The following is a 26,194-nucleotide window of genomic DNA, read 5'->3' as shown; positions in this document are numbered from 1 at the left end:
TGCCCTATTGGCAGAAGAGCAAAAACCACCCAGGAGCCTTTCCCTAGACCTGAACCATAAAATGTGCTGCAGAAACAACAGGCACACAGTAGAAAGGTGCTTATAACAGAGACCTAGGAACCTAAACTCTTACAAATAAAAATGATTACAGCCAAGAACAGGCCAGCTGCTTTGAATAATCTGGGGTTTGGACAAATGTAGAGTTAATGGGCCAGCATGACTTGTTCATGTTCCTCAGCAGAATTAAAAACTCTGGTCAGATAGGGAAAACTCACATTATGGCACAAATAGTTCCACTACAGAAAGTGCAAGTAGATAAATAGGTACCGCTCCAGCGGGAAGGTAAATGGCATTTCCGTGCTTTGCTCTGGTTTCACCAGAAGCGGCTTAGTCATGCTGGCCACATGACCCAGAAGCTGTCTGCGGACAAACGCCAGCTCTCTCAGCCTATAGAGCGAGATGAGCACCACAACCCCAGAGTGGGACATGACTGGACCTAACGGTCAGGGGTCCCTTTACCTTTACAGATACAAGAGGTTGGCCTTCAATATTGGGGCAAAGTTGTTGGCAGGGAGAACTAGTTCAAAATGAGACATGGAGTGACCACATAATGTTTCAGCATGCTTATTACTTGCACAAACCTGATCTTGGATTGGATTATAATATAAACATACGCCAATATCGACACCCTGTATTTGGATTCTAATATCTTGCGAAAAAGACATGATAAAAGTGATGGAGCTTTCCGAATATTATCACTTAACGTTTGTGTAGTGCTTTGAACCCTTCACATGCTTTTTATCCCCTGGTGATCCTTACAATTCTGTTGGAGTCAAGTCAGCATTACTATGAGAAAGAGGAACAACTGCCTCTGGGAGCCTTGAAGTGAACAGGCATCCTGCTTGGCTTGCAGAATGTTTAGGTGGCAGTCCTACAGCACCCACTCTTTATAGAGCATTTGTTCAGAATAGTTTGCCTGGAGATCTTATGCCTCCCCATTTATCAAGCATGAACCCACACATTTTGGTGCATCAGTTTCACAAACTACCAGTAATCTTCCCACCACCCCTCCTCACCCTCTCACTATATTTAAGGGTCTGGCGAATTCTGTTTCAGTGTATCTGAAGAAGTATGCATGCACACGAAAGCTCATACAAAGAACAAACTTAGTTGGTCTCTAAGGTGCTACTGGATGGAATTTTTAATATATTTTTATTTTGTTTTGACTATGGCAGACCAACACGGCTACCTACCTGGACCAGTAATCTGTTTCTTTTAAAGTGGATTTGTTGCGCCAGAGTTTTAATCCACTTTGACTGCAGAACCCTAAATTTAAAGCATGCAGTCAAACTCCTCCCACAAAATACTGAGAATCTGGATGCAGCCTAGTGAGATTGTGGCAGAGAAATCCGACTTAATTTTCCTACTGCTTCTGTCCTGGGCATTTTCACTTAAACTGTGAAACAGGGACTGGCTCAGCCTTAACTTGTATGCTACAATACTTCTCAATATTAATCCTTTATCTTTTACTTCCTTTGGAATCTGTCCATTGGAATGTAGTATTCCAAATATTTCAACCTCATCATTTTGCTGAGGTGATGGTGTTCAGCATTCTGGAAAATGTGAGAGATTTCATCTGACTAGAATGGAAGAAAATAGTTGACTTTGAAATGCACCATTGCCACCTGGCGGTCATCGCTTACATTGCACCTATTCAACATTCACACTTCCCAGATAACGTGCAAATGAGAGTTCAAATTAATTGATGCCTTGATGTCATGTTGCGGCTAGTTAAAAATGCAAACATGCCTTATTACTTCACCACGGCCAAGATTTGATTCTGGTGCTGAGCGCACAAGCCACAACACACAGGCTCTGAGAATCTCAGGCAAGAAAAATGAAGTCTACTTGCCCTGCACAGAAGTGAATTATAGTTGTGCATTAGCAGGACTGGGTGGAGCAGATGGGCAGCTCAAATTTCACCTTAGATAATACTTTATTCGGCTATAAGCCCACAAGGTAAAACACATCAATAAATAAAACAGCATTTTACATTCTAAAATATTAACTAAAATATTTCAACGCATAATCTCCTTCGCATTACTTACAATCTCTAGATGTACCGTATTATGGCCTTGAAGATAAAGATGGTGCATAGAGTTTACTAGATTTTTAATAATCATGCAGCATTCCATGAAGTCTTTTATATGAAAGAACATAAGCTAGATGCAATTCAGGTGGTTTAGCAACAATTTCCAGAATGATTGAACTCAGAATCCTTGATCGGGGAACAATGTATAATGGGCAATTAAGCAAGATATGGTAAAGGGATTCTATTGATTTGTTATCACATGCGCATAGAACAGAGGTTTTACCGTTAGAAAATCTATTGCTCAGAACATTTGAGGGGAACACATTAAATCTGGCTCTAACAAATGCGAATCTGTGCGACGCAACCAATAAGGTAGACAGATATCGAGGTATCTGGGACATAGATGTAATGCCCAGATTTATCGGAGAACATGTACCTCCACCTGTAGTAAGATTTCGTTGCAAATCAACCTCCTCCAATCTTTGTTTGATGACCTTTTTAGCTGTAATTAGATCTAAATTTAGTATAAATTTCACCTTAGCCGCTAAGGTTGCACAGGTTGTGGGGAGGCATGACAACCAGGGACAGCACCTTCTCAGTGATAGCACCCTACTTATGGATGAACCTCCTCAGAGAAGCTTGTCTGGCACCCTAAATACAGTCTTCTCAGCACCATGTGAAATCTGAATTTTTATCTCACTGCCTGTATATTGCATATTTACAGTTCAATGGTGAACTTAGATAAACCCTACGTATATTAAATAAAAGGGAAACATCATCACCCGACCCCACCCCCACCCATCTTCCCCCCCTCCACCTCTTCCCCCCTTTTCTTCCTAATGTCTCAACAAATGCAACTGATTTGCAAAAATGTTGCATGAAACAAAATACGAGACAGAGACATTGCACATACTTTTGTAAATCAAGAAAATCTTTAATAAAAATACTTTTTTTAAAAAAATGGTGAACTTAGATTTAGGGTTGTCTGCTGGATATTTTTTTATTATGCAACTGTCTTCTACTTTTAATATCCTGTTTTTATCTTATCTTTGTGATCTACCCAAAACACTGTTAGTGGACAACCAAGAGAACTACTGTAAGCAAGCAAATAAAAACTCCATTCTTTATTCCCAGCCCCATCATTTGCAATATGGCAATTGTAGCTGAACCATCACTGGGTTTGTTTTGCGGACAAGACGCAAGAGGCCTGCTGCAGGAACCAAAGGTGAATCTAAGTGCAGTGTCCCACTTCTTACGGCAGCCTATGAGATGATGTATGTATCTGAAAATGGATGTGGAACAGTGGGCTGACCTGCCTTCCCATGTGAAGATCTGCAGCAGCACAAATGGGGGCTTTGAGAGCTAAAACACAGCTAGTCCAGTGGATGCCATTTGGATACAGTCTGACATTCAGTCGTGAACACAAAGGCAGAAAGGAAAACAAAAACCAGAGTGTTTTAAGAGTACTGCATTTTATTGAGATTACTTTTAATATAGGTGCACCTGAGGAGAAAGTGGTCTGAAACAAAGGAAGCCACAATCCTTGGCCTCAACAACATTTCTTAGCCTGCAAGCAGAGGGAGGGGTGACCAGGGAAAGATATTTGCTCCAGATTTAACACCTCCCAATAATATTTGCACTGGCCACATACACCCAAAGCCAGGGAGAATTTTGTAAGACTTTTCCAACTCAAGCTGTACATTTATTTATTTATTATTTTTTTTTGCAACCAGTATATCTGGTGAAGAGAAGCCCCCGATATGCTAGAGAGTCTACTTTTCAGGGCTGCAACACAGTAACAGGGGATAAATTCAACTCCTTGCACATTTAAAGGTGAGCCTACCAAAATTTGCCCTTTCTGAAACAAGACACCAACCGAAACCTTTGAAATCAGCACTTCTTCAGATTTTACAATGCAGTTCTCCAGCCAGGTAATGTGTGCAAAAATGCAAATGTACATAAATATGTGTGTATTAGTGAAACTAACATACACAAGTACACAAAATTGCTTTGCAGAAATGTGTTACATTAGGCCACAATTGCAAACAAAGGTGCTTATTTGGAGGAATTTCAGGTGAATTTTCACAACGATTAAAAAATAAAAATAAAAATAAAAATCCACAAGCTGGTATGGAAATGTGGGTAACTGAACTAAAATGCAGTGGAGGTGAAATGGAGACTGAAATTAGCAGATTTACCCATCCCTACTTTGGCAGTAAGCAGGAGTGTAGTTGCACATAGACTTGCAAGCGTGGGTACAAAAACAAGGAAATACAGACAGTCTTTTTGACAAACCCTTTACTGAAATCCGTATGTTACAATTAATGGTGTTTTACATTTCTCATCTTCTAAATTCACATCTTTGGGGGGGGGGAAAGAACAGCAGCTTAATTTTAGATGCTTCTTCAACTTCTTGAAGGTGTGAATGAAAAACAAATGATTGAACATGTTTGGGAGCAGGATACTGTGATTTCTGGACACAGTTAACGCAAAGAACTTCTCTTCCCGTTCTTGAATTCCCCAGGTTGGAAGAGACTGTGGCAGCAGCAACAGCAAGCTGCATAAACGGTAGCAAAAGTTCGAGTCCAGATCAGATGTCTTAAATTCTCATAGAATGTCAGAAGGCCAGATTTAACGACAGTCTCTCTAGCGATATCAGAATTGGCTCTTCTGAACATCTTTGGGGTTCTAGCAGACAAAAGGCACGTACTTCACTCAACACACTGAGGCGGGACTTCTTCCAAAGCTGATTTGCCACATACAAAGCACAGTCCAGCAATGCCATCAGGAAGGTTCACCCAGAAGGTTCATTACCCTCCCTTGTTTAAAGTCTGAAATGACTATCGCCTACATCTGCAGCAGCTTGATACCTGAAGCAGCTTGATACCTGAGAACAGAAAACACCCCAAGTTAGTTCAGCAGACCCAAGGTATCTGAATGGTTGATGGTGCTTCAATTTCTCATGGAAGGCTTTAGCAGACATATCACAGCAGAGGTTGTGGTTCTATAATAGAACCATTAAGGCCTTTTGATCATTTATCAGATAACTTCCTTCACATTGTATTAATTGGGCTAAAGATAGAAACCCGCTTAATGCGAAATGCAACATTCCTTGGGGAAAGGACTGACCCTTCAGTAATTTTTGAAACTTGTATTGCACAGGGCCTTCATACCTTAGGCAAACTCTGTTAAGTATGTTTCTGACTTTTGGGGAGAGGACAATGGCTGGATTCTTCTGTCATTGTAAATGTTTTCCCATGAATATGCAGATTTCTCCCACATCACTCTTCCCTGATAAAAAGCAAGAACGAAGACAACACTTCTTGACTAAGCATTACATCTGAATTGGGAATTGGGAATCTGAATTGTGAATTGTGATCTGAAGCCAATATTTGTTCTGGCACCACAGTCCCCAGGTCAGATGTGTCACTAAGCCAAGGGGGGTGGGGTGGGGGGTTGCTTCCACTAGCTGCTAGGGAGAAGTGCAGCAGAAGTGATCTGTGTATTAACAGTAAACCATGACTTAGCATGATGTGAAAATTCAGCGACAGAACTATGAATGTCAACACTTCTTATAGGCCAAAGCCTGAAGCGTTGGAGATGGTCCGCCCCACATATATCAGGAGCTGGAGTCAGTGGCTGTTGGTAGTGGTTGATGGGGCAGCACTGCTTGCCTGACTTCCCATCACTGTCATTGCTGTGGCTTGCCAGGAAGGGGGGGGGGGGGTTGGCAAGGCTGGCACAGTGCAAATGCCATAGTGGATCTGGTGCTCCCACTGGTGCATTTACACCATGCCAAGCTCACTGCTGCCTCAAGCCCAGTGGATGGGAGGTCAGAAAAGCAGAGCTCCAGGATCAACCACTACTGTCTATACAGATGCCTTTCTGAACCTTGGGTCCCCAGATGTTGCTGACTGCAACTCCCATAATCAAAGTCCAACAACTTCTTGGGACCAAGGGTGGTCTATATGGATTTCCCGAAGGGAGTGATGAGGGCAAGAGAGGGGTAGGTTTGGAAGCAACCCATATATCATGCGGAGGCAAAACTCGTGATTTTTAGCAGCAAATCCAAATTTGCTTCAGTTTTCCAGCTTCCCATTAACGTGAACTCCCTGGAAAACTGCAGCAAATTTGGATTCACTGTTTAAAAAATGTAATTATTGCATTATGTTTTTTAAACGTGTGCTTATTTAAAGCTGAAATTTAAGATGATTTTGTGAAGACACACTCTAAGCCTTAAGCCACTGCAGAAGGATATTGGCAGCCCAAGAGGCCACTGGAAGTTTCAGTTCTGAGCACCTTCTATGTACAACCCTTCTTAAAAGCTATCTGCTATTGACAGTACAGTTTCATTGGATATACCACCCGGTGTCTGGGATCAGAGTAGCAGCACGCTTAATGTTCAGCCAAGGTATAGATTTGTTTGATAAAAATCAATACATCTTTTTCCAAGCCTTGCCTTCGACATGTGCAACATGGTCGCATATACACAGAACTGTGGGTGCCCAATTGCTGTTATTATTTCAACCAAAGAATCACAGAAATAATCATCAAAGAAAATCCTGCCACAGTCCTGTTCCCTTACTTATTTTGATTTCTGTGCTCGGCATACTAAGAACGAGACGAGGAATCCGAGGAACATCACACTGCCAGCAATGATGAGCACCGCTTCCAACAGATGCAGAAGCTTGATCTTGTTGGTCACTTTCTCTCGGAAAAACGCAGCTTTATTATCATCAATAGTGGCCGTCTGGAAGAAGAAGAAGAAGAAGAGGGAGACCAAGAGCAACATTATTCCACACAGAAGTCCACAAGCAGTTTCTTCTCGCCATGTTATTTTTGAATGGGGGAACTGCCATGTCAAGTTATTTCCATCTTGGATCTATGAAAAGGAACCTGCGTACATCCCTGATTCCACCCAGTTCCATTGCATTAATAATAATAATAATAATAATAATAATAATAATAATAATAATGGATGGAATGCTGAAGGGAGGGGTGAGGAATCAGCTGGTTGTCACATCTTCAGAATCCCCTTTCAAAGTGCTACCTAAGGCCTGCAAACCTGCTCGTGGCCATCAGGTTTTTCCCTGCCCCACACCTGGCATCATGTAGGGCAGGTGGGCTTGGCTCAGTGAATACAGCATTGAAGGACAACTGGGGAGGCTCAGTGGGCCTATACAGACTCGTGTGTTGGAGATTCCCCACCCAGGATGGACACCACCGGTGCGAGAAGAGAGTCAGGGACTTAAGTGGTTATCCATACATTGTTCAAAATGTTTTACCAACACATGCTGCACATAGTGCAGTGCAAGGGGAGGAAACCATAGTGTCACATTTATCTATCTTCTTGATTGAAGTTATTGCTTCAGGAATGTGGTTTCCAGGGGATCTCCCATCTGGGCAATGACCCAGACTCACACCTACTTAGTCAACAAAGTGATGGCCTCAAGGCCACATCCTGGGAACCCAGGTGCTCTACAGCAGCATTGGCCTTCAGGTGCTTTTGGGACTTCCAGCTAGTATGGCCAAGGGTTAAGGATCATGTACAGTAGTTCAGCATTTCTGAAGGTGACCAGATAGATAAGACAGACAGGCAGCTGGGGTAGCCAAACACAGAGGAGAAGGCTGTGGTAAACATCTCTAATAGGGTAACTGGTTTACAACACAAAGCATTCAAAACAGATGAGCTCCTGAAGGGAAGGGACACCATCCAAGACTGTGCCACTTCAGTTCGCCCAATGGTGTTGGGATACGGCAGGTTGGATTGGAGAGGGTTAAGGAAGCCAGGATGAGTTTAGGCCAGGCATGGCCAAACTTGGCCCTCCAGATGTTTTGGGACTACAGTTCCCATCATCCATGACCACTGGTCCTGTTAGCTAGGGATGATGGGAGCTGTAGGCATCTCTCATGCAGTGAAGTTTGCACGGCACATCTTCCATTTGGGAATCAACAGAAAAGTGGCCCAAGGCAGCCACAGGGAGACACTTGAAGATGACGACTCAGACTTATTTTCCCATACATCCAGCCATATTGCAAGCAAGTCTAAGCAGAAAACAATAGAAAGAATTTTGGGAAGAGGCTTTACTCTGAGCGAGGAATCACAGAGAAACACAAGAGAGTGTCTTTTGGGAGCAGCTGCTACTCCTCTGGAGATCTGATGGGGAGCAGGTGGATTTGCTGTTGCAAGTGCCTCAGCAGCAAATAAACTCAAATATTAAAAACTAAATTCCACCACTGCTGCACCCATGGAACTTGTCAACACTACAGAAGTAGGACAAGCATAACATATAGATTAACTGTGATAGAAAGGAAGTCTTCACATTTTGGCCAGCATTTTTAAAAGGGTTGGGGTGGGAATAGCTAGTTACAACAGTACTTACATAACTAATGAAGAGCAACAGAGAAGAACAACAAACAGAATTTACCTCATTCAGCCACAAAATAGGAAAGAGAAATGGCAGCTTGATCTGTTTTAGGGCGCTGCAATAAAACATATGGAAATATAATTAGAATGGAAAAGTGGGCAAAATCCGTAAGTCAGAATAGCATTTATGCAGCAGTTTTTGCATGTTCAATGGGAATAAATTTTCACAGTGTGAGCCATCAAACCGTAAAAAACTCTAACCTTAGTGTCTGAGGCTGGTAACCATAGTTCCCTGCTTTGTTTTTGTTTGTTTTTTTAAATATATTTATTAACTTTTTCAAAACTTCAACAAAATGCATACAACAAACAAATACAAATATAACTATTACAAACAAACTACCAAAAATTTAAAATAAAAACTATTACAAACAAATTACAAAAATGAAAAACAAAAAATCTTTCATTAAAAACTGATTCTTTCCTTAACATTGTAAATTGACTTCCTCACATCTGCGCTTCCTGCGTTCATTGTCATTCATCTTTAGTAATTTCTTTGCATTATATAAACCTTATTTTTCAAAAGATCCTATCCAATTCTTTAACTATACTATTAATTCATTATTTCACATTTCTTTAACATAGTCCTAAATCTGCAGTCTAACTTTTCTTACAAGTTTCTTCTAAATTTCAATCTTACTATATATATATTTTTAATACAATTTAATATAGTTCCCTGCTTTGGACAGAAGAGGAGACTATGGTTCCAGAGGTTTCTTGGTTTGATTGGTTGTGCTGCAAAGGGAGGAGCAAAGGTCCTGTGACCAGGCAAAATAATAACACATCTCTCTAACAAACCAAATTATTAAATTATTTGCATACATATATAGCTATGATCATTGGAACCAGCCCAGTATAGATGGCTACAGAGAATGATCTGTATTTCCTATTGCATTTTAGACAATATTGTCACTATTGTGTGCTGTCCTAAGGATAGACGTGAATATTCTTCAAGGTGCATGGAAGAAAATAACTATATGACTTGTCACGAATTTCCTCACATTTTTCACCAAGTTGAAACCTAAAAAAGATTCTCCCAAAAATTTCACTTCAGCGTGTCTGGTGGGAAGCTACAGATGTCCAGAGCACATGTGATGCTTTTCCTTTGGTTTTCCTCAAAATGATGTTGCGTTAAGCAGGAATAGAAGTTCTTTCCGAAGTTTCATCTTCAGCGGAAAATCTAAAGCAGCGGGAGCGAATTGAGTGCTCTACAGATGTTGCTGGACTCCAACTCCCATCAGCCCCTTCTGCCATCACAGGATGGACCTGCTTTGGTTTGTTTTATTGCTTCAGAAAGTGCAACTTCTGCAAGTCTGGCTTTAACTGAAAACTGCATCTGATTTCTCTCCATTCCTATTCAAGCCAATAATATTGACTTGAATACTGTGTATTCTTCAGAAAGGAGCCGAGTACCAGGAAACTTCTGTCTTTTTCCTTGTCATCTAAACTCTACCTTAGATTGCAGGGGACCCGGGATAGAGTTGGGTCCAGTTATGTCACGCTACATATTGGAATTAACTGTCCAGACATAAAATGAGTGATAATTTCTACTGTATCCATAACATGTTGAGAAACGAAGTGCCCAACCCTGAAAAGGATCAGGTTCAAGTATGCAGAGGGACTTACAAACCCAACACTGAGAATTTACAGAGAAGCAACATGCACTACTTTTTAATTCAATAAAAACAGCAACTTACGTAATTTTTGTAGTAGGCCTCACCAACAAATTGATTTGCAGTCTTTTGGCAAACTGTAGTGTAAACCCTGTGGTCTTAAAAACACAACACAAATAAATATGAAGTGCCATGAACAATTGATGTTGTGGGGACATACACACACTAGTGATTAGCAGCATTAAAATACAGTAACATGTTTTTATTTGGATCCAAAATTAGAGCATTTCCTATTTTAAGAGTAGCTGAATAGGAAATAGCCAAAGTTACATGATTTATCTTGTTACTTTAGCTGCAGCTAGAGATTGGCAATCCCAGTGCCGCTGCAATTTCAGATTTCCCTAGTTTCTCATTTTACCAATCTTAGGTCTGGTTTTTCACATTTCCACAGCATTTTGAAACTCTCATGAACATTTGTCAGCATTTATGTGCAAATTCCTTCTAATATACATGTTTGCATGCAATTTACCCTACTATAATGCGTCCTTAAGATGCTTTTGGCAATATAAGCATTGTTATGTGGACTCAAAGGGATGTGGGTGGTGCTGTGGGTTAAACCACAGAGCCTAGGGCTTGCCGATGAGGTCGGTGGTTCAAATCCTCGTGATGGCGTGAGCTCCCGTTGTTCGATCCCTGCTCCTGCCAACCTAGCAGTTCGAAAGCACATCAAGTGCAAGTAGATAAATAGGTACCACTCCAGCGGGAAGGTAAACGGCATTTCTGTGTGCTGCTCTGGTTCGCCAGAAGTGGCTTAGTCATGCTGACCACATGACCCGGAAGCTGTACACCAATAAAGCGAGATGAGTGCCACAACCCCAGAGTCGTCCACGACTGGACCTAATGGTCAGGGGTCCCTTTACCTTTTTTATGTAGATTTAACTGTCGTATATGCATTTCTGCAGACAATACTTGGAGAGAGAACTGTATTGCAAAAATCTGGAGAAGTGCTATGAAGAATTTTGAAGGAGGGCTATGTTTCAGTCCACTTTTTCTTTTGGGAAGAGTGAATTCCTAGCTGCAGCACCTTGAACAGGGGGGATTTATCATCATTCCACATGGGTTACATCAGGGTAGCTAGCTCCTTGTTTGACCTGAGGGTTATAGTCAAACCTCCCAGGGATAAGTGCCCCCAAACCTGCACTCACTTGCTCCCCTCCCCCCCCCCATGCCCCTGTGCAGTGCTGGGTGGGGGAACACAGGCAGTGAATCCCCCATCCCATCTGCATGGCTGGGCTGGAAGTGCTGTGATAGGGAAGAGGGTCGCCATGCCTGATCCAGCCTGCGAGACATGGGCTTGCCCAGCCCACACAAGAGGAGGTGTGCATGAGCCCACAGTGCAAAATTCAGCCAGAGCCCTAAAGTGATGGCAGCCAGTTTTAAGACATTTCCCTTTCAGATTTGTATCAGGCTTTTGTTCAATATGGGAAGGACTTTGTGCGCAGGTTCAGTCTCTGGCACTGCCAGTTAGGGCTCGAAATATTCTGCATCTGAAACCATGAAGAAGTGCACACAGTCGGTGTAGTCAGGACTGAGCTAGATGTCTCACTTGGTCTAAAGCGGCTTCCTGTGTTCCTTGATATCAAGAAATGGGGCGCGGGAGGCAGGAGAGACCTCTGCCAAGAGTGGAGAATATTTCTCCCTCGTCTCACATGGCTGGCTGCTAAAACTCCAAAGCAAACTAGGCCCTGCCCAAGTTCAGAAATGTCTGACAACAAAGAGGTTCCTCAGGGAGCTTTTCCCAAGGCAAACACTCAGGCCACTCTTTCACGAACCCCAAAAGTTAATCCCAAGATCACATGCAGTGTCCATAGGTTACAGGCTGCCACAGCAGCAGAGCGCTGGTGCCAAGATCCTGTGTGACAAGACAGAAGATGCTGGGATCCCACCGCACCCCCTTTGTGGGGCTACATCTAAGTTATGTTTAAGTTATGCACGTAAAGGATATCAGTCTGAGCTCTACTGCAAGCCAAATCCTAGTTTCTCTAAATGACAGAACTGAACCACTTAGGAAGGGGGGCGAGGAGAGAGCGAAAGGGTACAGTGTGGTTACTTACTGGCTCTACATCCAAAAAGGTCATATGCTCAGGCGGATTTGGGTGCAAGCCTTCAACGCCTTGAGCAATTTCTTCGCTTGCATAGAGGAAGTGGGGGAGTGTAACGTATACAGGTTTTCCTGCAGAGGAAGAGGAGAAAAAAAACATCAGTACAATCCCATGGCAGTAAGCAAGCAAGATTATTTTCTCCCTTCTCTTTCTAGCACCTAGCATGCTAAAAAAAACAACCATGCTACTCAGCCTATATGGGGGAAACTACATCTGTTCCAGGGGCCACCACCAAACAGCACATTATGCAGCAGCCGGCCAGGGGCTCAGAATGGTATTGAAGGCCATTTTCTTCATGCTTGCAGCTGGGTAAGAGATGGAGGGGGATCAAAGGTATGCAGGTAGTGGGGAAAGAAAAGGCAGAAGTTCTTCAGTTATTCTCATTTTTTAAAACTGAGTTGGAAAAGGATTTTGGACTCACAATGCTAACATTTGAGGCAAGTATATATATATATTTATTATTTAATAAATAATATTTATTAAAGAATTTTAAAACAAAACATAAAACAACAACAAAAACAATTCAAACAAACATTAAAAAAGAAAAAAATACAAAACACTACAGAAAAAACTTGTTATCTTAAACAACCTATATTTTCCTCACATCTTAATTGGACTTCCTCCTGTCTCCTCCTTCTGCGTCCCTTGCAAATATCTTAAGTAACTTCCCATCTAAACTATATCTAACCTTCTTCTAATAACAACAATTTTCTTACCTTCTCTTATCACTTACTTAAAAATATAACAATATAACAATTTCTATCTCTATCTCTACATCTTACCTCACTCCTAAATCCAAATCATTTAACTCAACCTTAATTTTACAGCCTATCCTTATTTTCAAAACATTTGAGGCAAGTATAATGACCTCTCTACTTAAATTACACAAGACATTGCATTGTGCAACAGTGACAATTTAGATATGCATTAATTTATACTGTAAATAAACATGATGCAACCACAGATAATAAACTTTTGACATGAAACCACAATTCAGGTCTGTTTTGCCCCAACCACATGATCAGATCTAAGTTTTGAATGCTAAAATGGCTTAACATCAAACAAGAAAGACTTTGCAAATTATTTCATTTTCATCTCACCCTCTCTCCAGTGAAAGTCCACGCACACTTGCAATTCTTATGAGTAATGTTGTACAGGTTGTTGTATATGCAAGCAAACCTTTTACAATGTGGAATGAATTCTGCTCCCTGTACACATGCACACACCTATATGTAGATGTATGGATGTGTGTACATGTGAAGTATTGAAAGTTTGTGTACAGCAAATGGAATCTGTCGCATTTTCAAAAATAAAAACAAAACTCTCACAAGTATTCCAGTTCTCTTTTTTTCAATTTACCCCATTGTTGAATTTTACTCAGCTTTACATTATAAAGCCTCAATCACAACGTGCCCTCTCAAGTGAGTTCAGATGCAGCCCTTAATAGATTGACTCTTAACAGATCAACTCCATTTTAGCAGTGTTGCTATAGAAAAAGGGCTGTTGGTTTTCTTTTGAATCTAATGGGACACCTTAAGACATGACTTAAGCTCCAATGAAATCAACGAGAGCTCAATGCAAGTAACATAATTTGGACCCAATACAGAGCCTTGCCTCTGGTGCCTCCGTTCCTACCAAAGAGCTGTTAGTTGGACAACAGAGGGCGCAGCCTATGGCAGGACCACTTCCCAAGTTCATATTGTCCGGACATCCAAATCTCTATATTAACAACTCCAGTAGCTTGCTCAACTCAAAATGCAGGCAGATACCTTGTTTGCAAGAACTGATGTCCAGTGCTCCAGCTAATGTGCAATTCAGGGATATCTCTCTCTCTGTGCAGAAGCAGATGTTGTCAGGATTGACAAGAGGAGATGCAAAAGCACCTGGAGGGACCACGAAGCGATAGAGTGGGATGTCCTTCACAGTCTGTTCACTGTCAAAGAGGCTGTAGATGGATCTGGATATGAAATGGAACAGGGAGGTAGCATCTTAATTTAAGAGCAAACATACATATTTCATAATTTCTATGATCCTAATCTGCTATCCATATACCTCCCATACATTTGGTGGCTATCCGCAAAATTAAAATACAATCCAGAGATTTCAACCTGCCCATTATTTTCTAGCTGTGCCCATTATTTTTGATGTGTTTTCAACACCTCCAAAACATGAGGTGACCAAAACAAGCCTAAACACATTTGAATTTGCAACCCTTATGGATGATTTTCCTCCTGGGAAGGCCTGAAGAAATATTGCTTCAGTAGTATTACCTCACACAGCAGTTTTTGATACAGTGGGACCAAAAATTTGATGGGCTGCCATAAAAAATAACTGGTGAAAAGAATGGTACCAGAGGAGTTAACACACTAGTTTTCCATATGGGTAAATAGTAACTCACTGTTACTAAGTGCTCACTGGAAGGGCAGATCCTGAAGTTGAGGCTCCAGTACTTTGGCCACCTCATGAGAAGAGAAGACTCCCTAGAAAAGACCCTGATGTTGTGAAAGATGGAGAAGGGGACAACAGAGGACGAGGTGGTTGGACAGTGTTCTCGAAGCTACTAACATGAGTTTGGCCAAACTGCGAGAGGCAGTGAAGGATAGGCGTGCCTGGCGTGCTCTGGTCCATGGGGTCACAAATTGTCGGACATGACTGAACGACTCAACAACAACAACAACAACAAATAGTAACTTTGGGGGAGCGTTTTTGTTGGCAAATAGCACTGTAATTGTGTGGTTTGGGGCATTCTGTGCCTGCCTTTAAACTTAAAAAAATGTGGAAGAATTTGGTCATTGATCTCTCATGTGATGCCCAAATTTGGCCCAAACAATCCAGAAGCTTTGTCAGATCAATGTTGTTGGTTCTCTTCAATGTTACCCCAGGCTGACTATAAGCCAGATTTTTAAAAAAATAAAAAACAACTTTTAACCATTATATCCTTCATAACTCAAGTATAGAAAAGGACTTTATGATGCTCTTTACCTGCAAATATCAGAAGAAAATAAATCAAGTCTTGCACTCTTTTGGACGAAAGGTGGAAAGGAAGCCCCATCTGCAAATAAAATGAGAAATGTCATATAAATTCCCAGCTTGTATCAGGTTTCACAACACACTTGTAAGTGCAAAACTCAGCTGCCAGTTCACTTGTGTTCATCTATCAAATCTGGCCAATTTTCGCAACTGGATTAAGAGACACTGCAGACAGACGTTTCAGAGGAAGGCAAAAACAAAGGCATCTGACATCTTTCCAAGGCTTTTAACATTAGAGTGCAAGATTTGAAGCTTTTTAATGGTACTTTTAAAAGTATTGTCTGAATTAATTTGGAAACCACCCATTGGTTGACCTGAAGCCAAGATACAGAAAGTCGTCTAAGGTTACACAGAGTCCATGGCAATGAAGAAATCATTCCTTGGATTTAAATGCAGGGTGTGATTAAAAAAACACACCACCCACATCTTGTTGACTAGCAACTGAGGCTGATTCCACCTCTCAGATATCCTAGATATCAGGGAAACAGGATAATGAACAGACCAGTTCTGTGATGTAAATCAACTTTAAATAGTGGCCTAAAATATTGTTGGATCTATATTTTAGTAGCCTATCTCATAGAACCGATACCTGAGTCTAAATTTTATTACTTATATCTATGTTTAATCAATGATTTTAAGGACATGGTTTAAGTCAGGCTGGATATGTTGAATATGCCCTCATCATGTAATGAGTACCCATTTAAACATATATTTTTTACATTGTTTTTACATTGTTTTTATAAATGCAAATATCTTGTTTTATGCTGGTCTGTGACCGAACAAAGTATATTCATTTATTCATTCAACAGACCAGTTTGCATTTTATTGTAATGATTAGGGGTGACAGACTAGAGACATCCAATGACTGCGGACATGGATCATAAAAAGTAGGCGAGATACATTCTGTCCACATAGGTAGGATCTTTGAAATAGTTTTAATGGGTTTGTGCCCTCCAGATATTGTGGACCACAACTCCCATCATCCTTGGCGGATGGTCATCCCTGACCATCATCACCATGCTGGCTGGGGATGATGGAGGTTGTGATCCACAACATCTGAAGATTACCATGACTACCTCTGGTTTAAATATGAGCATAAAGGTAAAGGTAAAAGTACCCCTGACCGTTAGGCCCAGTTGCGGATGACTCTGGGGTTGCAGTGTTCATCTCGCTCTATAGGCCGAGGGAGCCGGCGTTTGTCCGTAGACAGCTTCCGGGTCATGTGGCCAGCAGGACTAAGCCGCTTCTGGCAAACCAGAGCAGCGCACGGAAACACCGTTTACCTTCCCGCCAGAGTGGTACCTATTTATCTACTTGCACTTGACGTGCCTTCGAACTGCTAGGTGGGCAGGAGCAGGGACCGAGCAACGGGAGCTCACCCCGCCACGGGGATTCATACCACCAACCTTCCGATCGGCAAGCCCTAGGCTCAGTGGTTTAGACCACAGCGCCACCCGCGTCCCTAAATATGAGCATACATCTCAGCGAAAACTGCAGTGACTACTGCTCAAAATGCTGACCAGCCTGCTTTTGTGTATGGCACTGAGCTATTGTTCAAAACTCCAAATGACAAAATGGGGAAAGGAGTGCAGAGGTATGTTGTCGCTGTTTTTCTCACGAGCTGCTTAAAAATATCAAGCTTTGGTCTGTTATTAAAAACAGTATTTTGAGAGGGAGGTCCTTCAGGAACCTGAAAACCATGGATTTTAACTCAAACTTTGCAAGATGTCAAAGACCTTCAAGGTTCAGATCTATCACACAAGTCTGCTTAGCCCTTTTGGGGTGTGTGGCAGCTTTGTGGGGACAGCCAGTGCCTCCCCCACCCGCCAGTGATGCAGAGCTGGGATGCTGGGGGGAGTCTGGCAGGAGTAGGAGCGTCAGCTCACACTCCCAGATTGAAATCTGGCTCCATGCCAGCCTGCCAAATTGGCCAATGGCAGGCTGGCGCAGAGGGGAGGGCTCTTTGGGGGGGCGGGCCTGAAGGTACAATCAGACTTCCCTCAGGTCCGCTCCCAGGGGATTTAAACACCCCCCGACTCCCAGCTCTTCTGCATCAGTGCCAACCACTCACCCACTCCATTAATTCTGTATTTCGCTTAATGAATTGGCCTTGCTATGGGTGCTGTGGTCGCCATATTAGCGGGGCTGGGTAGGAATTTGTCGATCAGGCGAATTGGCTATGGACTGGAGGTTTTGCCTACCTCATAGCAATCAACCCAACTTTAGACACTGGGTAACCTTAGTTGTACCCTTGCCCCCCCCCAAAAAAAGAGGGTATCAGTGAAGTTGTTTCTGTCCATATTCCCCGACAGGGTCTTTGGGCCTCAGCAGCGATCCTTGTGGGGATCCCTCTATTTGATGTAAGTCATAGGAATCCGCGCTACTGGGTTGACCTTGATGTCATTTCTGGCAGGCGGGTCAGAAATAAATGGTTACCCATTGCCTATCCCAAGCCTCTTCATCTGTAGTCAATACAATTGTGGCCTGGATTGACACTGTTCTACTGTTGTGTCTTTTACTGGTATTTTATCTGAGGAGAAAGTGTGCGGTCTGGACCTGCAATTAGATAGTCACAGGATAGGAACTAAAAGACGTGTGATAAGAGAACTCCTGGTGTGTGTTTAAGAAAAGCAAGTTACAGGTGGGTAGCCGTGTTGGTCTGCCATAGTCAAAACAAAATAAAAAATTATTTCCAGTAGCACCTTAGGCTCTCATAGTCAACAAAAGAGTGGCGAAAGCTGTACTGGGATGCAATTTCAAAAATGATAGATTGATCTCGATACGAATCCAAGGCAGTCCTTTTAACATCACAGTAATCCAAGTTTATGCACCAACTTCCAGTGCTGAAGAAACTGAAATTGACCAATTCTATGAAGACTTACAACACCTTATAGAAATGACACCAAAGAAGGATGTTCTTCTCATTATAGGGGATTGGAATGCTAAAGTAGGGAGTCAAGAGATAAAAGGAACAACTGGCAAGTTTGGCCTTGGAGTTCAAAATGAAGCAGGGCAAAGGCTAATAGAGTTCTGTCAAGAGAACAAGCTGGTCATCACAAACACTCTTTTCCAACAACACAAGAGACGACTCTACACATGGACATCACCAGATGGGCAACATCGAAATCAGATTGATTATATTCTCTGCAGCCAAAGATGGAGAAGCTCTATACACTCAGCAAAAACAAGACCTGGAGCTGACTGTGGCTCTGATCATCAGCTTCTTATAGCAAAATTCCAGCTTAAACTGAAGAAAGTAGGAAAAACCACTGGGCCAGTAAGATACAATCTAAATCAAATTCCTTATGAATACACAGTTGAAGTGAAAAACAGGTTTAAGGACTTAGATTTGGTGGATAGAGTGCCTGAAGAACTGTGGATGGAGGCTCGTAACATTATACAGGAGGCAGCAACGAAAACCATCCCAATGAAAAAGAAATGCAAGAAAGCAAAGTGGCTGTCCAATGAGGCCTTAAAAATAGCGGGGGAGAGAAGGCAAGCAAAATGCGAGGGAGATAGTGAAAGATACAGGAAATTGAATGCAGATTTCCAAAGAATAGCAAGGAGAGACAAGAGGGCCTTTCTAAACGAACAATGCAAAGAAATAGAGGAAAATAACAGAATGGGAAAAACCAGAGATCTGTTCAAGAAAATTGGAGATATGAAAGGAACATTTCGTACAAAGATTACCACAATTAAGGACAAAAGTGGAAAGGACCTAACAGAAGCAGAAGACATCAAGAAGAGGTGGCAAGAATACACAGAGGAACTATACCAGAAAGATATAGAGGTCTCATACACCCCAGGTAGTGTGGTTGCTGACCTTGAGCCAGACATCCTGGAGAGTGAAGTCAAATGGGCCTTAGAAAGCCTTGCTAACAACAAGGCCAGTGGAAGTGATGATATTCCAGCTGAACTATTTAAAATCCTAAAAGATGATGCTGTTAAGGTGCTACACTCAATATGCCAACAAGTTTGGAAAACTCAGCAGTGGCCAGAGGATTGGAGAAGATCAGTTTACATCCCAATCCCAAAGAAGGGCAGTGCCAAAGAATGCTCTAACTACCGCACAATTGCACTCATTTCACACGCTAGCAAGGTTATGCTTAAAATTCTACAAGGCAGGCTTAAGCAGTACGTGGACCGAGAACTCCCAGAAGTGCAAGCTGGATTTCGAAGGGGCAGAGGAACCAGAGACCAAATTGCAAACATGCGCTGGATTATGGAGAAAGCTAGAGAGTTCCAGAAAAACATCTACTTCTGCTTCATTGACTACGCAAAAGCATTTGACTGTGTCGACCACAGCAAACTATGGCAAGTTCTTAAAGAAATGGGAGTGCCTGATCACCTCATCCATCTCCTGAGAAATCTGTATGTGGGACAAGAAGCTACAGTTAGAACTGGATGTGGAATAACTGATTGGTTCAAAATTGGGAAAGGAGTACGACAAGGCTGTATATTGTCCCCCTGCTTATTTAACTTATATGCAGAATTCATCATGCGAAAGGCTGGGCTGGATGAATCCCAAACCGGAATTAAGATTGCCGGAAAAAATATCAACAACCTCAGATATGCTGATGATACAACCTTGATGGCAGAAAGTGAGGAGGAATTGAAGAACCTTTTAATGAGGGTGAAAGAGGAAAGCGCAAAATATGGTCTGAAGCTCAACATCAAAAAAACTAAGATCATGGCCACTGGTCCCATCACCTCCTGGCAAATAGAAGGGGAAGAAATGGAGGCAGTGAGAGATTTCACTTTCTTGGGTTCCATGATCACTGCAGATGGTGACAGCAGTCACGAAATTCGAAGACGCCTGCTTTTGGGAGAAAAGCAATGACAAACCTAGACAGCATCTTAAAAAGCAAAGACATCACCTTGCCGACAAAGGTCCGTATAGTTAAAGCTATGGTTTTTCCAGTAGTAATGTACGGAAGTGAGAGCTGGACCATCAAGAAGGCTGATCGCCGAAGAATTGATGCTTTTGAATTATGGTGCTGGAGGAGACTCTTGAGAGTCCCATGGACTGCAAGAAGATCAAACCTATCCATTCTCAAGGAAATCGGCCCTGAGTGCTCACTAGAAGGACAGATCCTGAAGTTGAGGCTCCAGTACTTTGGCCACCTCATGAGAAGAGAAGACTCCCTGGAAAAGACCCTGATGTTGGGAAAGATGGAGGGCACAAGGAGAAGGGGACGACAGAGGATGAGATGGTTGGACAGTATTCTCGAAGCTACTAACATGAGTTTGGCCAAACTGCGGGAGGCAGTGAAGGATAGGCGTGCCTGGCGTGCTCTGGTCCATGGGGTCACGAAGAGTCGGACACGACTGAACGACTGAACAACAAAGCACCTTAGAGACCAACTAAGTTGTTCTTGGTATGAGCTTTCATGTGCATGCACACTTCTTCAGATACACTGAAACAGAAGTCACCAGATCCTTAAATATAGTGAGGGAGTGGGGAGGGGTATTACTCAGAAGGGTGGTGGGAATGGGTGATCAGCTGATAGGTGAGGAAAACCTGTTGACGACTCTTAACGGCTGCAATTAGTCTTGTAGGGAAAGGCAAGGGGTGAGATGGCTAAAGATAGCTTTGTCATGTACAATGAGATAAGAATCCAATGTCTTTGTTCAGACCAGGTTTCTCCATGGTTTTAAGTTTGGTGATTAGTTGCAATTCAGCCACTTCTCTTTCTCTTTTAAGAAAAGCAAGTTAAGAGTGCTTGGAAATCATTCACTGAGCACAGCTACCAATTTCAAATTAAATAAACAAATTCCTTCCAGTAGCACCTTAGAGACCAACAAAGTTTGTTATTGGTATGAGCTTTCGTGTGCATGCACACTTCTTCAGATAAATCTAAACCATACTGAGAGCCATAGATAATCTCAGGAACAACCCAGACATTATAATTAAAGAGGTGGGCAAGGGTAGAGCATATCTGAAGAAGTGTGCATGCACACGAAAGCCTCATACCAAGAACAAACTTAGTTGGTCTCTAAGGTGCTACTGGAAGGATTTTTAAATTTTTGTTTCGACTATGGCAGACCAACACGGCTACCTACTTGTAACAATTTCAAATGGTAACACCATGCAGAATGACAGAAGGGACGGTGCCACCTTCTTACCACCCAGGCTCACCCTTATTGTAGGATATGGGGAGAGCAACAGCAATTAACACTTTGCTCATATTTGCAAGCGTTTTCAATAATACTGTTTAGTGGCTTGAAAATAAACTGAGCCCTGAGGAGGGAAATCAAATGTACACCGACAAAATTGGAGGAAAGATTATCATGACCCAGCACGCACCTACAGGAAAACAATCTACAATAGAATAAGAAAACATAGATGTCACCTGATAATGCTAGGTTAATTTATTGGTGCCAATCCAAGGACTAAGTGTGCGTAATTCAGAAACCCAAAATAGGTGGAGTTCAGCCAAGTACTGTAGAAATTTCCTAAGCATTCCTAGATGACTCATTCCTATAAGTGAATGGGACTTTACTACCTCATTGAACTAGACTTGTGGGTACTTGTTTGACTGCAGCATTGACAACTCATAATTGGTGCCAACATTAAGAACAATTACCATTCTCTAGGTCAGAGGTACTCTGAACCAATTCCAAGGGTAAGGAGTGCTCCTGTTTGTGATTGTTGAAATAAATGAGCTGCAGAGGTTAGCACCAGCTTTTTTGATCACATCTAAATCTGAACCAGGGACCCAGGTGGCGCTGTGGGTTAAACCACAGAGTCTAGGGCTTGCTGATCAGAAGGTCGGCGGTTCGAATCCCTGCCACGGGGTGAGCTCCCGTTGCTCGGTCCCAGCTCCTGCCCACCTAGCAGTTCGAAAGCACATCAAAGTGCAAGTAGATAAATAGGGACCGCTCCAGCGGGAAGGTAAACGGCGTTTCCGTGCGCTGCTCTGGTTCGCCAGAAGTGGCTTAGTCATGCTGGCCACATGACCCGGAAGCTGTCTGCGGACAAACGCTGGCTCCCTCGGCCTATAGAGCGAGATGAGCGCCGCAACCCCAGAGTCGGACACGACTGGACCTGATGGTCAGAGGTCCCTTTACCCTTTACCTAAATCTGAATATTCTCTCTGATTTCATAGCAGAGCTATGGCTGCCTGCCCCACGCCTCAAGGAGCACTGTCTCTATTGACTAATAACAAACACACGCTCCTTCAATTCCCACAGGCTTCCATGGCCTGCAGGGAACACACAGCCAGTGCATATGGCTGAAGGACAAACACAGCATACAGGAGCTCCCAAGAGATGTTGCTGCAATAAAATCTCACAAAGTTTGTTTATTGGCACTTGTCTGCTTTTAAGCTTAGTTGTCTTGTTGCTCCATTTTTCTCTATCCCCCCCAAAAAGGCATCCTAAAGCTGAGGCGCGTGGGATAAGGCATCTAAGGTACAAACGTCATCAACCTCCTGTGTTCGCTGTGCATTTCCGCACGTAATAGGAGAACAGCAGCAGCCAAAACAGGGAGGAAGAGGCAAGCTAAAGCAAGGTAATGATTCTCTCGGCAGAGTGGCTCCAGCCCAGGAAGACCTTTCAAAGCTTTCACCCCAGGCCTTGTGTACCACTTAATATTATTTGTTATATTTTTCCTACTTGCCCTGCACCAGAGGGCCTCAGGGCAGGCTACAGCACATTAGGGACTCAGCTACACAGCTGCAAATAAAACATTCTAAAGGTGTTGTAAAGTACAATATACAAATGTGACACTAGATGGCGACAGTGCAAGATTCAATGTATTTTTAAAAGGTCTTAAAATAAAGCATTTTCACAGCATTTTGTATGCGTGTGTAGATTCCACCAAAACGCAATGTAAACAGCAGTGCAGAATACAAATTGACAAATTAAAAAAACAACAACCTTCTGATACGGTTTGTTTGTTTTCTGTGCTCATCAATGCACTTGAATTGGTCACCAGGGGAAGGCCCTGCCAGCGCTATTTTTAGTGCCCCTAAATCCAAAGTTGTAGAAGAGCACTCCTGTGTGGTCCCCCCCCCCCCATAGTCTTATTTTCAAGCAAACCTCTTCAGGGTCTGGAGCATCAGCTTGTCATGCACAGCACTATGGGAACAGGCAGGTCTGCTGCTCCGCCTTCTATCTACAGAGATCCGCAGTGCAGCCCACAAATAACCCCATGGATATGACAATGCATTTCCAGGACAGAGAGTCTTTCTTTGGAAAGGTGTATGGCATGTAGGAATGTGCTTGGTGGCAACCTGGGACAGATCCATATCGAAGAACCATTAAGTGTACTGACAATGCAGAACACTTGTGCTCTTAACTCTCTGGCTCAAGATTTTTTAGTAAGAAATTGGTCCTAAATATCAGTAGTTTACAGCCACCCACGCTAACTTACCTGTGCCGTTGATCATAGCACAACCTCCGGGCCAGTATGGAAGGGTGCTTTAAAAGAGAAAAAGGGGGGATGGTGCAGGTCAGGTGACAGAACTTCAAAGGAAGATCCATTTTGCTATACATTTTTCTCTATTAATATAGGAGTCTGATTCATGCCACAGTGCTTTTTTTAAAAAGGATTCTCTTGTGGAAATCAAAGGCATGATTCAATGACGCAGTTCCCTAACCCAGAGTCTAGGGCTGCTACAGGATTCGCAAGCTGGGCTTACACTGGCAGGTGGCAACCGTGTCAAGCATGGACAACCCGCGTCATGCCTCAGGCACAGCTAAACGGAAAGGAGTCGTGCATGTTGGAGAGCGCAGTCAGTAGGGCATGAGATGCTTAATCTCAGGGTCATGGGTTCGAGCCCCACATTGGACAAAAGATTTCTGCATTGCAGGGGGTGGGACCTGGTGGCCCCCGTAGTCCCTTCCAATCCTACAGTGCTAGGATTCTATGGCAAACTCGCAAAAAAGGTACATATGCATTCTTACTGCCAGAGCCTCGTCATTTGAAGGTTGTGTTTACATCTTATTTGTTAGTGAGGGAAGCCACTTCAAGGTGATTATTTCCCCATTGCCCTCTACACTACTTTCAAGAACTGTGAAACCAGCCTAAGTGAAATATTTAACAAAACAGAACTGCCCAAACCAGTGCATTAGAACGGTGGATGCTGTGCTAGATTAAGCATTGCTATATATACACAATGCATTTGAAGAACCTGCCTCTATGAGCCAAAGGATGATCATGCAGGTAGGAATGGCTTTGAAGGTCTACAAAATTCACCTCTGTCAAGAATAATACTAGTGCAAAAATCAAGGCTTGGCTTTAGTGTGCTGTTCATCCACAAAATTAAAATTAAAATCTCATCTGTATCCCTTCCTCCAAACAAAGAACTCAGGAAGGTGCAGATAGGACATTTGATTTTATATTTAAAACCATCTTGTGAGGTAGTCTATGCTGAGAAGCAGTGATCTCCATAGCTTCAAGGCAGGGAGGCATGTGGACCCAACGACAATCATTGTATCTTCTCATAAAGCTCTAGTTATCTCTTGCTTGGACTACTGCAATGCGCTGTATGTGGGGCTACCTTTGAAGGTGACCTGGAAACTGCAATTAATCCAGAACGCGGCAGCTAGACTGGTGACTGGGAGCGGCCGCCGGGACCACATAACACCGGTCCTGAGAGATCTACATTGGCTCCCAGTACGTTTCCGAGCACAATTCAAAGTGTTGGTGCTGACCTTGAAAGCCCTAAACGGCCTCGGTCCTGTATACCTGAAGGACCGTCTCCACCCCCATCGTTCAGCCTGGACACTGAGATCCAGCGCCGAGGGCCTTCTGGCGGTTCCCTCACTGCGAGAAGCAAAGCTACAGGGAACCAGGCAGAGGGCCTTCTCGGTAGTGGCGCCCGCCCTGTGGAACGCCCTCCCGTCAGAGGTCAAGGGAATAAACAACTACCTGACAGTCAGAAAATACCTGAAGGCAGCCCTGTTTAGGGAAGTTTTTAATCTGTGATATTTTAAATGTATTTTAATATTTGATGGAAGCCGCCCAGAGTGGCTGGGGAGACCCAGCCAGATGGGCGGGGTACAAATAATAAATTATTATTATTAACAATAATTAATTAAGCCAACAGAATATATTTATCCCGAACAAGTGTTGTCAAACACATCTCTGCAATAGAGTAGTTTCAAGCCAAGCTATCTCCTATGTTCAATCATTCTGCAATGAAATAACAATCTGAGAAGAACCTGCTGGATCTGGCCAAAGGTCAGCATCCTGTTCTCCTAACCAGATGCCCATGGGAAGCCTGAAAGGACGACTTGGGCACAACAGCACCCTCCCCGCAAGGGCCATTCAGAAGCATTCTGCCTCCAACAGTCGAGGCAGGGCATAGCTTTATCCCCAATGGATTTGTCTTTCAAAGTCACCCAAGTTGGTGGCCGGCCATCATTGCCTCCTGGGGGAGGAAATTCCATATTTCAATGGTGTGAGAAAGTCCTTTCTTTGTTCTATCCTGAATTTTCTAACAGGTGGCTGCCTAATCATACAGAGACACGGAAGTTTGCAACAGCAAAGTGAGAAAGGATCCACAGTATACGATTCCTGGATCTTTTTCAAATATACATTACGTTTTGTCCTTATAAGTCTCGATGAGTGCCGTCTTGCTTGTGTCATTTTTCCCATTGTGGATTCTATAAAGGCCATCCAATGTCTCATTAAACTTGAGAGAGGAGAGAAAATACACAATTCTCAGTACAAACGGGTTTGATAATGAAGGTAAATCCCAGGGTTCTTTTCTACGTTCAAATAAATGTGCACCATTCTTGGGCTCGGTCCTGTATACCTGAAGGAGCGTCTCCACCCCCATCATTCAGCTCGGACACTGAGATCCAGCGCCGAGGGCCTTCTGTCGGTTCCCTCACTGAGAAGCAAAACTACAGGGAACCAGGC

General features: G+C 42.9%; 1 protein-coding gene across 2 annotated transcripts in view; it reads right to left on the bottom strand.

The window, feature by feature from the left end:
* Positions 1-3,547: 3,547 nt before the first annotated feature.
* The window catches only part of CD36 (CD36 molecule), an 87,040-nt gene continuing 64,393 nt past the window's right edge, over positions 3,548-26,194 (bottom strand). The window contains exons 6-14 of one of the 2 annotated variants that reach the window (XM_033162433.1): positions 25,873-25,964; positions 23,699-23,745; positions 15,274-15,343; positions 14,061-14,248; positions 12,244-12,362; positions 10,214-10,287; positions 8,521-8,575; positions 6,678-6,842; positions 3,548-4,979 (exon numbers count right to left, since the gene is read on the bottom strand). In XM_033162433.1, the coding sequence (XP_033018324.1) occupies positions 6,678-6,842; positions 8,521-8,575; positions 10,214-10,287; positions 12,244-12,362; positions 14,061-14,248; positions 15,274-15,343; positions 23,699-23,745; positions 25,873-25,964 (810 nt within the window). In that variant the 3' untranslated portion in view covers positions 3,548-4,979. The remainder of the gene's footprint in view (positions 4,980-6,677; positions 6,843-8,520; positions 8,576-10,213; positions 10,288-12,243; positions 12,363-14,060; positions 14,249-15,273; positions 15,344-23,698; positions 23,746-25,872; positions 25,965-26,194) is intronic. The other variant, XM_033162432.1, reaches the window with a different exon arrangement.

Source organism: Lacerta agilis, chromosome 10 (genome assembly GCF_009819535.1).
Source record: "Lacerta agilis isolate rLacAgi1 chromosome 10, rLacAgi1.pri, whole genome shotgun sequence".
NCBI classification, from domain to species: domain Eukaryota; kingdom Metazoa; phylum Chordata; class Lepidosauria; order Squamata; family Lacertidae; genus Lacerta; species Lacerta agilis.
This window is presented reverse-complemented; position numbering and strand designations above follow the sequence as displayed.